The sequence below is a fragment of the Ranitomeya variabilis genome, chromosome 5 (genome assembly GCF_051348905.1).
Source record: "Ranitomeya variabilis isolate aRanVar5 chromosome 5, aRanVar5.hap1, whole genome shotgun sequence".
Classification (NCBI taxonomy): domain Eukaryota; kingdom Metazoa; phylum Chordata; class Amphibia; order Anura; family Dendrobatidae; genus Ranitomeya; species Ranitomeya variabilis.
In genome coordinates this window covers 454,127,150-454,141,466 of record NC_135236.1, presented here as the reverse complement: position 1 = coordinate 454,141,466, position 14,317 = coordinate 454,127,150, and the positions used below count along the sequence as shown (strand labels likewise).

General features: G+C 40.5%; 1 protein-coding gene across 2 annotated transcripts in view; it reads left to right on the top strand.

Annotated features, from left to right (window-relative positions):
- Positions 1-14,317, top strand: part of PLEKHG7 (pleckstrin homology and RhoGEF domain containing G7) — a 70,379-nt gene that overhangs the window by 8,561 nt on the left and 47,501 nt on the right. For both annotated transcript variants that reach the window (XM_077265422.1, XM_077265421.1), the window contains exons 2-3: positions 13,219-13,673; positions 13,755-13,934. In XM_077265422.1, coding sequence (XP_077121537.1) covers positions 13,239-13,673; positions 13,755-13,934 — 615 coding nt within the window. In that variant the 5' untranslated portion in view covers positions 13,219-13,238. The remainder of the gene's footprint in view (positions 1-13,218; positions 13,674-13,754; positions 13,935-14,317) is intronic.

Below are 14,317 nucleotides of genomic sequence, written 5' to 3'. Positions count from 1 at the left end.
CCGATCACATCACAGTGCAGGTGGCCTGGGAAAGGGGCGGTAAGGTGAAACTTTGCACCCCTATAGATTGCAGAGCATGGGGAAACCATCCTCCTACCCCATGTGTGTGACATTATTACAGTCAGGTAACCAATACACGTAAAATTCTCTATTATACATTAGGCAAAACTCAGCTGACGCCATTCATTTCAACCAATGCTGTAATAAGTATGGGGTTTGTTAGATAAATGATGGCTCAGGTATCTATGATCTCTTTTTGATTTTTGATAGGCTCTACCAAAAAAACATGCATGTAAGCATGCATAATTATGGTGGAGTTGAGTGGATCAATTGTTGGCTAAGTTAATATTTGGCCGAAAAGTTAAAGTATTTAGCCAGTTTTAATTGAAAGCTACTTTTAGACATTTGTAATATGGACACAGCGGGGCAGGTCCTGCAGTTGTACCATACTATACTTAGATCCCCAGGAGCTCTCTAGTGAACCAAGTTCCATTTGGTTGAACTTGAACTAAAGGTCCATTGACAAGCATTGACTGGTGGCACTTATAATGACTACTGATTAGAAACTTGTTTGCTGATTGGCAGCCATTTAAAAGCCAGTTTATACAGGCGAGCCGCTCCTTCAATGCAAAGTGAATTATCTGTAATAGAGCGTTCATGAGACATAGGCTGTGATTGTTTTCGGCAGCTCAAGTACGGTTTACACAGGATGATGAGCTACCGACAACCATATTCTTTTGTGTAGCGCAAAGATCATTTTGGCAGCCTGTTTAGACACTAAAGGAACACTTCTCTGTGATAATCTGGCAGTGTAAATGGGCCTTTAGTCCAAGTTTTCTCCTGGATTACACCCAACACCATATTGGAAACTGTAATCTACAAGTATTTACCATCAATGGGATTAACCCCATTCATCGTTTTTCTGCAGAAAAGTAGATTGAACAAGATGAATCTGTAGACACTAACTGTGACAATAATGATAATTAAGGATATGCAAAAGTGTTTTTTACTTATTTATTTCCTGCATTCATAGATGGAACTTTATGCAGTTTAGACCCATACAGTATATTAAACATTATTGCATGTAAATCATTAACAAGAGTTATAACGTCATTTGTTAATATTTGCTTCTTAAATACTGTAACTAATGTAGGCGTAATGTGTGTCCAAATTCTTAAACTCATATTTATATACGTTAGGATGGATGTGGATGCTAGGAAAGATATTCCGCATAGATTCACACAGATATGGGTGAAATACTTGCAGCAAATGTTAGTTTGCTTATGGTGGCTAACTTCTGGCGTTACACGACCACCGATAGGCTACATGCTTTCCGAATAGTGGTCGTTTAATAGACTGTTTAGATCGTCAGACTATACTCCAATGTGCACAGAGCAATCAGCAATAGTGCAAGCCACTCTGTTGAATAGATCCAAGGGGTTGTCCTGTTCTTCATTCTTTAACCTCTCTACCGAAGCGATGGGCCGGCACCCCAGTGAGAGCCAAGAGAGACAGATCACCAAAAGGAGCCGGACTGCCCATCACTACTCTACAGGGATCTGGACTTACACAGGAAGCCCTGGGATGGGCGCCACAGAGCCAGCTGATGACTGGTGGAGCAAGCTGGCAGTAAGAAGGGTTGTCACACAGGGTCAACACCAAGAGGTCACATCACAGACAAAATGTGAATGATTTATTGGCATCAAAATGCCCAGGAATAAAACAAAGAAGTCAAAGAAACAGACTAAAACAAAGATGCAGAAGCTCAAAGTCTATTCAGCCTGTCTCCAAATTCAAGGAGAGCGGCGCTCACTTGAGGGATTCTGCCCTTCTGTTTTAGTGAGTAGCATCAGTCTGCCTCCAATCAAGACTCAAGCAATATAGGGACGCTCCTTATAAAAAGATAATAGAACATATGAGAATTTCACATTCCTAATGTTAGTAGACTATGGTAGGAATGATATGATCATATACTGGTTTGCAGGAGACTAAAAAGCACATGATAGCACTGGAAGGCATGTAAGGAACAGAGATCATACACAAATCTATGGCTCCGGGGGAAATACACACAGAAAAGGCAAATAGGCATCAGGAAAGACAGAAAGTAGGGGACAGGCAGACATAGATTAAAATACAAACAATGACGGTAAACAGACACCAAGTGACTCAATGTCATTAACCCAGAGACTGACATAAAAATACATTAGAAGTAGTGATTTGCTAGTGATAAGAATTAGATAACGCATCCAGAGTGCAGTCTACTTGTAATTCAGATAACCAAACACGCTGCCATTTCTAGAAATCTATAAAACTGCCATCAGATTGTATAACCTGATATGCTAATGGGAAAGGTATGAGCAGGAATATTTGAATGATGTAGTCTCATTTTTATATGTTCTCCTTCTGATCCATAGAAAATTCCTTGTGTCCATTGTGTATAAGTAATACTAGATTTTTAGGAAACGTAATACATTTCCAATTTGCTTATGCCTAGAAAATATTTGCCTCCTCGTTGTCAGTGTGGTGGCTGAGTCAAGAGATCTGAGACTACACTGTACGCATATGTATCTATATCTTTATATATATATACATACATAGAGTAAAGGTTGGTTTATATCACCCAACTTGAGGCCATTAATGCTACAGCACTTTACAGACATCATCATCACTGTCCCCAATGGGGCTCATAATTTCCCTATCAGTATGTCTTTGGAGTGTGTGGGAGGAAACTGGAGAACCTGGAGGAAACCCACGCAAACACGGGGAGAACTTACAAACTCCTTGAAGATGTCCCTAATAAAATACTAAATATTTACCATTTAATGGTCGTTTAAAAGCCTATTTACAAGGCAGACCATGTTTAATGATGAGCACCAAAAAACCTGTCGCAGATTGTTAAGGGTGCATAGTTTATCATTGTTCTCAGCAGCACAGGTCCTATTTACACAGGATGGATGATGTGCTGCCAAGAACTATGATCATCGCATGTAGCACAGAAGATCATTTCACCCAACGAACGAGGCTTTTGCTCATTCATCGAGCCTGTTTAGTTTGAAAGATTATTGTGAAATGAGTGTACATAAGAATGGTCGTTCACGATAATCTTGCAAAGTTAATGGACCCCAGGTCTAATAAAGTTCTACAAATATTGACTTCAGTCCATTTTTGCATCTTTTCACTCAGAGAAAGAACATTCATATGAAATGTACATGGCCAAAAAGTATAATCCTTTTTATGTCAGCCAGAAATTTCAGGACAGTCAGTAAAAATAGCGCACTTGTTACGCCCTGTCCATAAAAAAATGTAAAGTGTCTGTGATTTGTTTGATGCTGAAGAAACTTATACAGATTATTTTCTCTGTAATTATCACCATTTTACAGTTCCCGGTGAATGCAGCTGATGTCTCATATCAGAATTATGGGCTGTACATATGGCTCGCTTATAATCATAATGCTTTATTATGGTTTTCCAATGTAAAATATTGTCTGTCCGTGATTTTTGATAAGTTGTCCATAAAAAATAATAAGTCAAGTTGGCAATCCTGATCTCATCTTTGTCACTGAGATTGCCTTATATATTTTCAAGGAATAAAATTGTTTAATTGAAGACTAAGACAAGTGAGACTGCCTTAAATTAACATATTACATCTAGAGATAATCCGTTATATTATAAATTATATTTTCCTTTAATTATGTACTGCAGCATGATTTCATTGCACAATACAAAAGAGTCTTTATAATATTATAAGATTTACAAGCATCATCTGATCATAGAAATATTCAACTTTTCTGAAAAACGGAGGATCTGTTGTTTGGCCACATATGTAGAATATGTCACAAGATTGGCAAAGTGCTACCATGGATATATCAGCAACTGTGTCCACAAGAAGTCTGTGGTGCAGATAAACTGGGGAAGTCTCGGCATATGTATGTGAATATGGAACTCCATTGCACACATTACTATTGACTCTCATCGTAAAAGATACAAAGTTTAAAGTGAAGTATATACAGTGGAAACCAGAAGTTTACATACACTATATAAAAGACACATATACATGTTTTTCTCAATGTCTGACATGAAATCAGAATAAACCTTTCCCGTTTTAGATCAATTAGGATTACCATAATCTAATATATAAAGCTGAATGTGTGTGTGTGTGTATGTATGTATGTATGTATGTATGTCCGGGATTGGCATCTGAACCGTAGCAGCTACAGCCACAAAATTTTGCACAGTCACACGTCTGGACCCCGAGAGCGTCATAGGCTATGTTGTGAGGTGAAATTTTAACCCCGCGCTTTCCAATTCACCAAACAATTTTGCCCCTATCTACATAATGGGGAAAAAGTGAAAGGAAAAGTGTTGGAGGCGTCGCAGCTACAGGCACAAAATTTTGCACAGTCACACGTCTGGACCCTGAGAGCGTCAAAGCTATATTGTGAGGTGAAATTTTAACCCCGCGCTTTCCAATTCACCAAACAATTTTGCCCCTATCTACATAATGGGGAAAAAATGAAAGGAAAAGTGTTGGAGGCAAATTAACAGCTGCCAGATGTGAACAAGGGGGACTTAAAGAATGACAGCGATGGCACCAAAGAGTATATACTGTACAGTTGCTAAGGTGGGGCCCCAACATGGGATAATCACACCACCACGGGGATATGAACACACACACAAAATGCGCCACACACTACCACGTGCTCGAACACATATACCACCCTCAGTGCACATTTCACCACACATACACCAACCTCGCCACATAAAAGTAGAAACACAAAAGTCGCCGCTCAAAACTCGCCACGCGCAAAACTCTCCACATGCAAAACTCGCCACACGTGCAAAACTCGCCACACGCAAAACTTGCACACGCAGAAAAATTGCCACACGCAGAAAAATTGCCACATGCACAAAAGTTGCAACACATGCAAAAGTTGCCTCACACAAAACTTGCACATACTCAAAAGGCACCACACATAAAACTCGCCACGCGCAAAACTCGCCATGCGCAAAACTTGCTGCACACAACTTGCTACACTAACCTGTCACATGCAACTCGACACACAAAAAGTTGCTACACGCATGTCGCCACACAAAACTCATCTCACAAAAGTCCCTACATGCATGTCGCCACACGCAACTCAACACACACAACTTGACACACGAAACTCGCCCTAAAACACACACAAGTCTGGTATCCTTCAAAAATAAAAATCTGATTAATAAGCAGACAAACTACAAGAGCAACAAATGTACCATATAGGAATCCGGCAGCTGTCAGTCACATGAGCAGTCTATTATGTGTATGTGTGAGCTAATATATACTGCCAGGGGGTGGGCTTACTGTTGGCTGGGGATTTATCAGGCTGCCATTTTAGCTTACAAATACTGAGGTAAAAATACTGACCAAATAACGTGTGAACGAGGGCTAATACAGGAGGAGATGGCATACAGCTATATACTATATACAGGAGATGACACACAGGTATATACTATTTACAGGGGAGATGACACACAGGTATATACTATATACAGGAGGAGATGACACACAGATATATACTATATACAGGAGAGATGACACACAGGTATATACTATATAGAGGAGGAGATGACATACAGGTACATACTACATACAGGAGGAGATGACATACAGGTATATACTATATACAGGAGGAGATGACACACAGGTATATACTATATACAGGAGCAGATTACCTACAGGTATATAGTATATACAGGAGGAGATGACACAGGTATATGCTATGTATAGGAGGAGATGACATACAGGTATATACTATATACAGGAGATGACACACAGATATATACTATATATAGGTGAGATGACACACAGGTATATACTATATACAGGAGATTACATACAGGTATATCTAATATATAAAGCTGAATGTGTGTATGTATGTATGTGTGTATGTCCGGGATTGGCATCTGTACCGTCGCAGCTACAGCCACAAAATTTTGCACAGTCACACGTCTGGACCCCGAGAGTGTCATAGGCTATGTTGTGAGGTGAAATTTTAACCCCGCGCGTTCCAATTCACCAAACAATTTTGCTCCTATCTACATAATGGGGAAAAAGTGAAGGGAAAAGTGTTGGAGGAAAATTGACAGCTGCCAGATGTGAACAATGAGGACTTAAAGAATGAGAGCGATGGCGACAAAGAGTATATACCGTACAGTTGCTAAGGTGGGGCCCCGACATGGGATACTCACCACACACGGGGATATGAACACAAACACAAAATGCGCCACACACTACCACGTGCTTGAACACATATACCACCCTCAGCACACATTTCACCACACACACACACCAACCTCGCCACATAAAAGTCGAAACACAAAAGTCACCACTCAAAACTCGCTACATGCAAAACTCGCCATATGCAAAACTAGGCTCACGCAAAACTCGCCACACGTGCAAAACTCACCTCATGGAAAACTCACCTCATGCAAAACTTGCACACACAGAAAAATTGCCACATGTACAAAAGTTGCACCACATGCAAAAGTTGCCTCACACAAAACTTGCACATACTCAAAATGCACCACACATAAAACTCGCCACGCGCAAAACTCGCCATGCACAAATCTTGCTGCACACAACTTGCTACACTAACCTGTCACATGCAACTCAACACACAAAATGTTGCTACACGCATGTCGCCACACAAAACTCATCTCACAAAAGTCGCTACATGCATGTCGCCACACGCAACTCAACACACACAACTTGACACATAAAACTCGCCCTAAAACACACACAAGTCTGGTATTGTCCTTCAAAAATAAAAATCTGATTAATAAGCAAACTACAAGAGCAACAAATGTACCATATAGGAAATACGGCAGCTGTCAGTCACATGACCTGTCTATTATGTGTATGTGTGAGCTAATATATACTGCCAGGGGGGAGGGCTTCCTGTTGGCTGGGGATTTATCAGGCTGCCAATAGCAACCAATCACAGCTCAGCTTCTATTTTGCTACAGTTAATTAACCTGAGCTCTGATTGGTTAATATAGGCAACAAAGACATTCTCAGTATAACAAAGCTAATATATGTTGTGAAATGCTTCTATTTGCTTAGTTTTTGCCTTTTAATAATTACATTTCTATCTATTTGTTTTGTGGTTTTTGTGTGCAGAATAAATTTTTGTTAACACATTCTATTTTGCTAACAGCAGTCATTAACCCGGGCGAAGCCGGGTAGTACAGCTAGTCTAATATATAAAGCTGAATGTGTGTGTGTGTGTATGTATGTATGTATGTATGTATGTCCGGGATTGGCATCTGAACCGTAGCAGCTACAGCCACAAAATTTTGCACAGTCACACGTCTGGACCCCGAGAGCGTCATAGGCTATGTTGTGAGGTGAAATTTTAACCCCGCGCTTTCCAATTCACCAAACAATTTTGCCCCTATCTACATAATGGGGAAAAAGTGAAAGGAAAAGTGTTGGAGGCGTCGCAGCTACAGGCACAAAATTTTGCACAGTCACACGTCTGGACCCTGAGAGCGTCAAAGCTATATTGTGAGGTGAAATTTTAACCCCGCGCTTTCCAAGTCACCAAACAATTTTGCCCCTATCTACATAATGGGGAAAAAATGAAAGGAAAAGTGTTGGAGGCAAATTAACAGCTGCCAGATGTGAACAAGGGGGACTTAAAGAATGACAGCGATGGCACCAAAGAGTATATACTGTACAGTTGCTAAGGTGGGGCCCCAACATGGGATAATCACACCACCACGGAGATATGAACACACACACAAAATGCGCCACACACTACCACGTGCTCGAACACATATACCACCCTCAGTGCACATTTCACCACACATACACCAACCTCGCCACATAAAAGTAGAAACACAAAAGTCGCCGCTCAAAACTCGCCACGCGCAAAACTCTCCACATGCAAAACTCGCCACACGTGCAAAACTCGCCACACGCAAAACTTGCACACGCAGAAAAATTGCCACACGCAGAAAAATTGCCACATGCACAAAAGTTGCAACACATGCAAAAGTTGCCTCACACAAAACTTGCACATACTCAAAAGGCACCACACATAAAACTCGCCACGCGCAAAACTCGCCATGCGCAAAACTTGCTGCACACAACTTGCTACACTAACCTGTCACATGCAACTCGACACACAAAAAGTTGCTACACGCATGTCGCCACACAAAACTCATCTCACAAAAGTCCCTACATGCATGTCGCCACACGCAACTCAACACACACAACTTGACACACGAAACTCGCCCTAAAACACACACAAGTCTGGTATCCTTCAAAAATAAAAATCTGATTAATAAGCAGACAAACTACAAGAGCAACAAATGTACCATATAGGAATCCGGCAGCTGTCAGTCACATGACCAGTCTATTATGTGTATGTGTGAGCTAATATATACTGCCAGGGGGTGGGCTTACTGTTGGCTGGGGATTTATCAGGCTGCCATTTTAGCTTACAAATACTGAGGTAAAAATACTGACCAAATAACGTGTGAACGAGGGCTAATACAGGAGGAGATGGCATACAGCTATATACTATATACAGGAGATGACACACAGGTATATACTATTTACAGGGGAGATGACACACAGGTATATACTATATACAGGAGGAGATGACACACAGATATATACTATATACAGGAGAGATGACACACAGGTATATACTATATAGAGGAGGAGATGACATACAGGTACATACTACATACAGGAGGAGATGACATACAGGTATATACTATATACAGGAGGAGATGACACACAGGTATATACTATATACAGGAGCAGATTACCTACAGGTATATAGTATATACAGGAGGAGATGACACAGGTATATGCTATGTATAGGAGGAGATGACATACAGGTATATACTATATACAGGAGATGACACACAGATATATACTATATATAGGTGAGATGACACACAGGTATATACTATATACAGGAGATTACATACAGGTATATCTAATATATAAAGCTGAATGTGTGTATGTATGTATGTGTGTATGTCCGGGATTGGCATCTGTACCGTCGCAGCTACAGCCACAAAATTTTGCACAGTCACACGTCTGGACCCCGAGAGCGTCATAGGCTATGTTGTGAGGTGAAATTTTAACCCCGCGCGTTCCAATTCACCAAACAATTTTGCTCCTATCTACATAATGGGGAAAAAGTGAAGGGAAAAGTGTTGGAGGAAAATTGACAGCTGCCAGATGTGAACAATGAGGACTTAAAGAATGAGAGCGATGGCGACAAAGAGTATATACCGTACAGTTGCTAAGGTGGGGCCCCGACATGGGATACTCACCACACACGGGGATATGAACACAAACACAAAATGCGCCACACACTACCACGTGCTTGAACACATATACCACCCTCAGCACACATTTCACCACACACACACACCAACCTCGCCACATAAAAGTCGAAACACAAAAGTCACCACTCAAAACTCGCTACATGCAAAACTCGCCATATGCAAAACTAGGCTCACGCAAAACTCGCCACACGTGCAAAACTCACCTCATGGAAAACTCACCTCATGCAAAACTTGCACACACAGAAAAATTGCCACATGTACAAAAGTTGCACCACATGCAAAAGTTGCCTCACACAAAACTTGCACATACTCAAAATGCACCACACATAAAACTCGCCACGCGCAAAACTCGCCATGCACAAATCTTGCTGCACACAACTTGCTACACTAACCTGTCACATGCAACTCAACACACAAAATGTTGCTACACGCATGTCGCCACACAAAACTCATCTCACAAAAGTCGCTACATGCATGTCGCCACACGCAACTCAACACACACAACTTGACACATAAAACTCGCCCTAAAACACACACAAGTCTGGTATTGTCCTTCAAAAATAAAAATCTGATTAATAAGCAAACTACAAGAGCAACAAATGTACCATATAGGAAATACGGCAGCTGTCAGTCACATGACCTGTCTATTATGTGTATGTGTGAGCTAATATATACTGCCAGGGGGGAGGGCTTCCTGTTGGCTGGGGATTTATCAGGCTGCCAATAGCAACCAATCACAGCTCAGCTTCTATTTTGCTACAGTTAATTAACCTGAGCTCTGATTGGTTAATATAGGCAACAAAGACATTCTCAGTATAACAAAGCTAATATATGTTGTGAAATGCTTCTATTTGCTTAGTTTTTGCCTTTTAATAATTACATTTCTATCTATTTGTTTTGTGGTTTTTGTGTGCAGAATAAATTTTTGTTAACACATTCTATTTTGCTAACAGCAGTCATTAACCCGGGCGAAGCCGGGTAGTACAGCTAGTTATTAATATTTGCCAAATGTCAGAATAATGAGAGAGTGTTAAGGCATTGTTATTACTTACCGCAAAGTAAAAAGTTTACATATACTAAGATTACTATTAGTGATGAGCAAATACATTCTACGCCATTCATTGCTTAAATAATTAACAGGGTATTTAGTAAACACTGTTTTTGATTTAAAAAAAAGCATAAAGCCGTCCCACTGCGACAAGGTGTACCCAATAGGGACAGTAACTACACTCTCTAATGTTAAAACCTACCTAGTGTGAATAGTGGCAGAGAGTCATATATATAGTCCCTCCAGCTCAGTTTTGTGTTGTTCTTCAGTATTTTTGTATTCAGTACACATATGGTGTGGCCCCCTTTTCACTGGCAGTTCATATATAGTCCCTCCAAAGCTGGGTGTCGGGTTGGGACCCGGTGACTCTCTGCCACTATTCACACTAGGTAGGTATTAACATTAGTGAGAGCAGTTACTGTCCCAATTGGGTACACCTTGTCGCGGTGGGACGGCTTTATGCTTTGTTTGATCAAAACAGTGATTACTAAATTCCCTACATTATTTAATGCACTTGCTTTTTTACTTATTTTGATTAGGGTATATGCACATATTGCTTTTTCTTTGCTTTTGTTTGCTTCCATGGCCAGTGTGAACATGCCTTTACATCATGCATATTTTCAAGTCATACTCAGTTTTTTTGTTTTTCTTCACTATTCGTATTCACTATTCGAGTACACTATTCGGGCTATTCATTACTCGGCGAATAATTTGCTATTGGCCTCAGTATATTTGAGTGACCCGCCCAGCATGTTTGGCGCTTTATTTGCAGCTAATGAACATGCTGGGCTTGCTTGCCAATCACAGTAATGCCGGTGCCATCTTTGGTGTGGCATTACTGTGACTGGCTGGCCTTACAGCATTATAGGGGATAATTAATCCCTGCCGGCGCCATCTTGCACACATTGCAGCAGGAAACAGCGTAGGGAGAGCGTAGTGTGAGCGTAGGGAGAGTGAAAGGAGCATATAGGGAGAGTTTGTGATTCCAAAAATCTCTTTTAAGAGCTCACGAGGGTGAAGATTAGTTCTTTGTTAGGGGGAGATATCGTAGGGAGAGATTTAATAGGAGGGATCAGGGGTGTGGAGAAGCGTGAATATTCATTTCTCTTTAGCAGCGGGGACAGGCACCTGCTTCTCCACTGGCACCGGGCAGGCCCCCTTGACTCAGGGGCCCCATAGCTGCTGGGTGTACCACTATTAATGACACACCACTGGCTGGGGGCCCCTGGAGCAGTGGGGGCCCTAGGCAGCTGCTGGCCAGTATGCCAGCAGGTGTCAGTGTCTGGGCCCACCGGAGATTCCTCCAGTTCTTCGGTGGACCAGCCGACCCTGGCCACAACACATGCTGAGATTGCCAGTTTGTTAGGCAATCCCCGCATGTGAAGTTGCTGCTGAATAGCCATGAGATATGCAGCCGCGGGGACACGAACATATTATTCCAACACGTCACTCTGTTAGCACCTGAGCATGCTCGGATAAATCCTTATCTGAGCACATTCGCTCCTCACTAACCCTAACACTATAGTTAATACAGTACAATGAAAGTACCTTTCATACCAAGGATGAGAGTACTTGACTTAAAGGATTATGGCGTTTGTCAGACGACCAATTCTCTTCATCAATTGTTTCAAGGAAAAAATTGAAATTTGCTTTTATTTTGACTGAATTTTTGTTGCTTTTTTATACAAATGATACAAATAAGTTCCTTCCCATTTAGCATGTAGACTTTAGTTTAAATTATTCTCTTATTTTCTTACATTTTAATAGCACCAGACATCATGGAATACATTGCTATAATTTTTTCTTGGTTTTATATTGAGCCATTACTATACATTAAACAATATTCCAGAATTATTAAAATGAATCTGTCAGTAAGATTAACCCTCCAAAGCCATCTTAATGGGCATGAATGTCAAAGGAAACTGAAAAAATCCTGGATATTTGTGATCTGATGTCTTCTTCCAGAGAAAACCTCATTTTTTAAAAGATGTAAATGAGCTGTTAAGATCTATGGGCCGGACACAGATCTGCATTGGAATCGGCCTCCAAAGCTTAGTTTAAGTGAAAGGGGGCATTACCAGTATGAGACATATAATGACTGACAGTCTGCTCTCCTGATCTACATGTTTCACACTGGAAAATCCCCCTTTAATTTAAATTAAGCTCTGGAGGCAGATTTTCATGGAGATCTATGTACAGCCCATAGATTTTAACAACTCATTTACATATAACAAAAATGTGAATTTCCCACGAATAAGGAATTTGATCACAGATATCAAGGTATCACTTTATTCAATTTCCCATGATCTACATGCCTACATCCTACTGACAGATTCCCTCGAAATCTTCTCGCAGCGAACTTATGTAGACAGCCATACTTACCCTACACGCCTAAATAGGATATGTTTGTGAAACGCTAAAACGACTACAGGCTAATGGACATATCTGCCAATTTCTCAGGCGTTAATTACATGTACAAGACCTGCTTGTCATCCAATACTAGATGAATCAATAGTAATGCATACAATAGTCAGTAATACATACCGTTGATATGAATAGCAAAACACAACTTGTCTTTTGTCTTGGCCTGCTGTCATCGTGTTCTTTCCAATTAAGACTTAAGTGAAATATAATGCTTCTTATTGCTGACTAAATAAATCCAGCGTTTAGTCTACTGTACTTATTACAGCTTGCTATATATTATATATATATATATATATATATATATATATATATATATATATATATATATATATATACTGATATACTGAGTGCATTATCACTCTTATCTAATTCATTTATGGTGGTTTCCCTTATAGGTGATGGAAATGTGAGTAAGATGTTGGAGCCAGTTCACATTTGTTTCCAGAACATGGACGACAAAGACATTTTAATAACAGAATGCACAGATGAAGATAACAATGTTGACGTTTGTGACGTCAGCTCGTCTTCGCCTTCAGAAGCAAAGACTGATGAATTCAATTTTAATAGTGAAAATGACGGACCCAATTTAAATAACAAACAGCTCATATTGGATAATCCCAAGACTACATTAGAGAAATTGCACAGAAAAGCAAATATTCCTCCTCTTATTTTAATGGAGACAGATGGGAACTACAGTACACCCTTTCAATTTGATAGACAAGCGCCTGGCAGGATTTCTACTTCCCCAACATTGAGGAGGCTGAGGAAAAACACTATAGGAAATTACACGTCATTACAGGATGTTTTTGATGTCTCCAAGCTTCCAATTCACAAAGAGGAAATTGTGGTGGTAAGTTATTCAGATTGTCCCTGTGAATATACACTGTATCTCTACCACCTTACCGTTAATGTGGTTATGTCGCCTCCTCAGGATGATGTTTCTTGTGTGCCTCCGGACGTAGAAGACACTATGAATACCTATGATCATTTAGTAGACCCCGCTTTGCACACTAATTTTACAGATGATCAAAAGTCTCCTGATAACAACCAAAATGGAACAGCTGCGATGGAAACAAAAGAAGAACCAGAAATACCGATCCACTGTGCCAAGGTAGAACATATTCTTTATTTAAAGAGAATCTCCACATTTGGGAAGGAATGGCAGAGACCCTGATTCCAGTGATGTGGCACTTACTGGGCTGCTTTCTGCCGTTTTGATAAAATCACTGTTTTATTTGCTGCAGATCTACCAGTTCTCTGAATGATGAACTCTGTATAACCCTGTCCACATCACTGATTGTTTTCTGTGTACACTGTGCATAGGCAGAAACTGCCAATCAGTGGTGCGGGTGGAGTTATACAGAGCTCATGAGTATGGAGGACTACCTGGTAGCAGGTTTACTATTTACCAGTCCTGGAGTGATAATCTCCTGTCGTAAAACAGTGATTTTTTTTTCAAAACTACATTAAATAGCCCAGTGATACATCACTGAA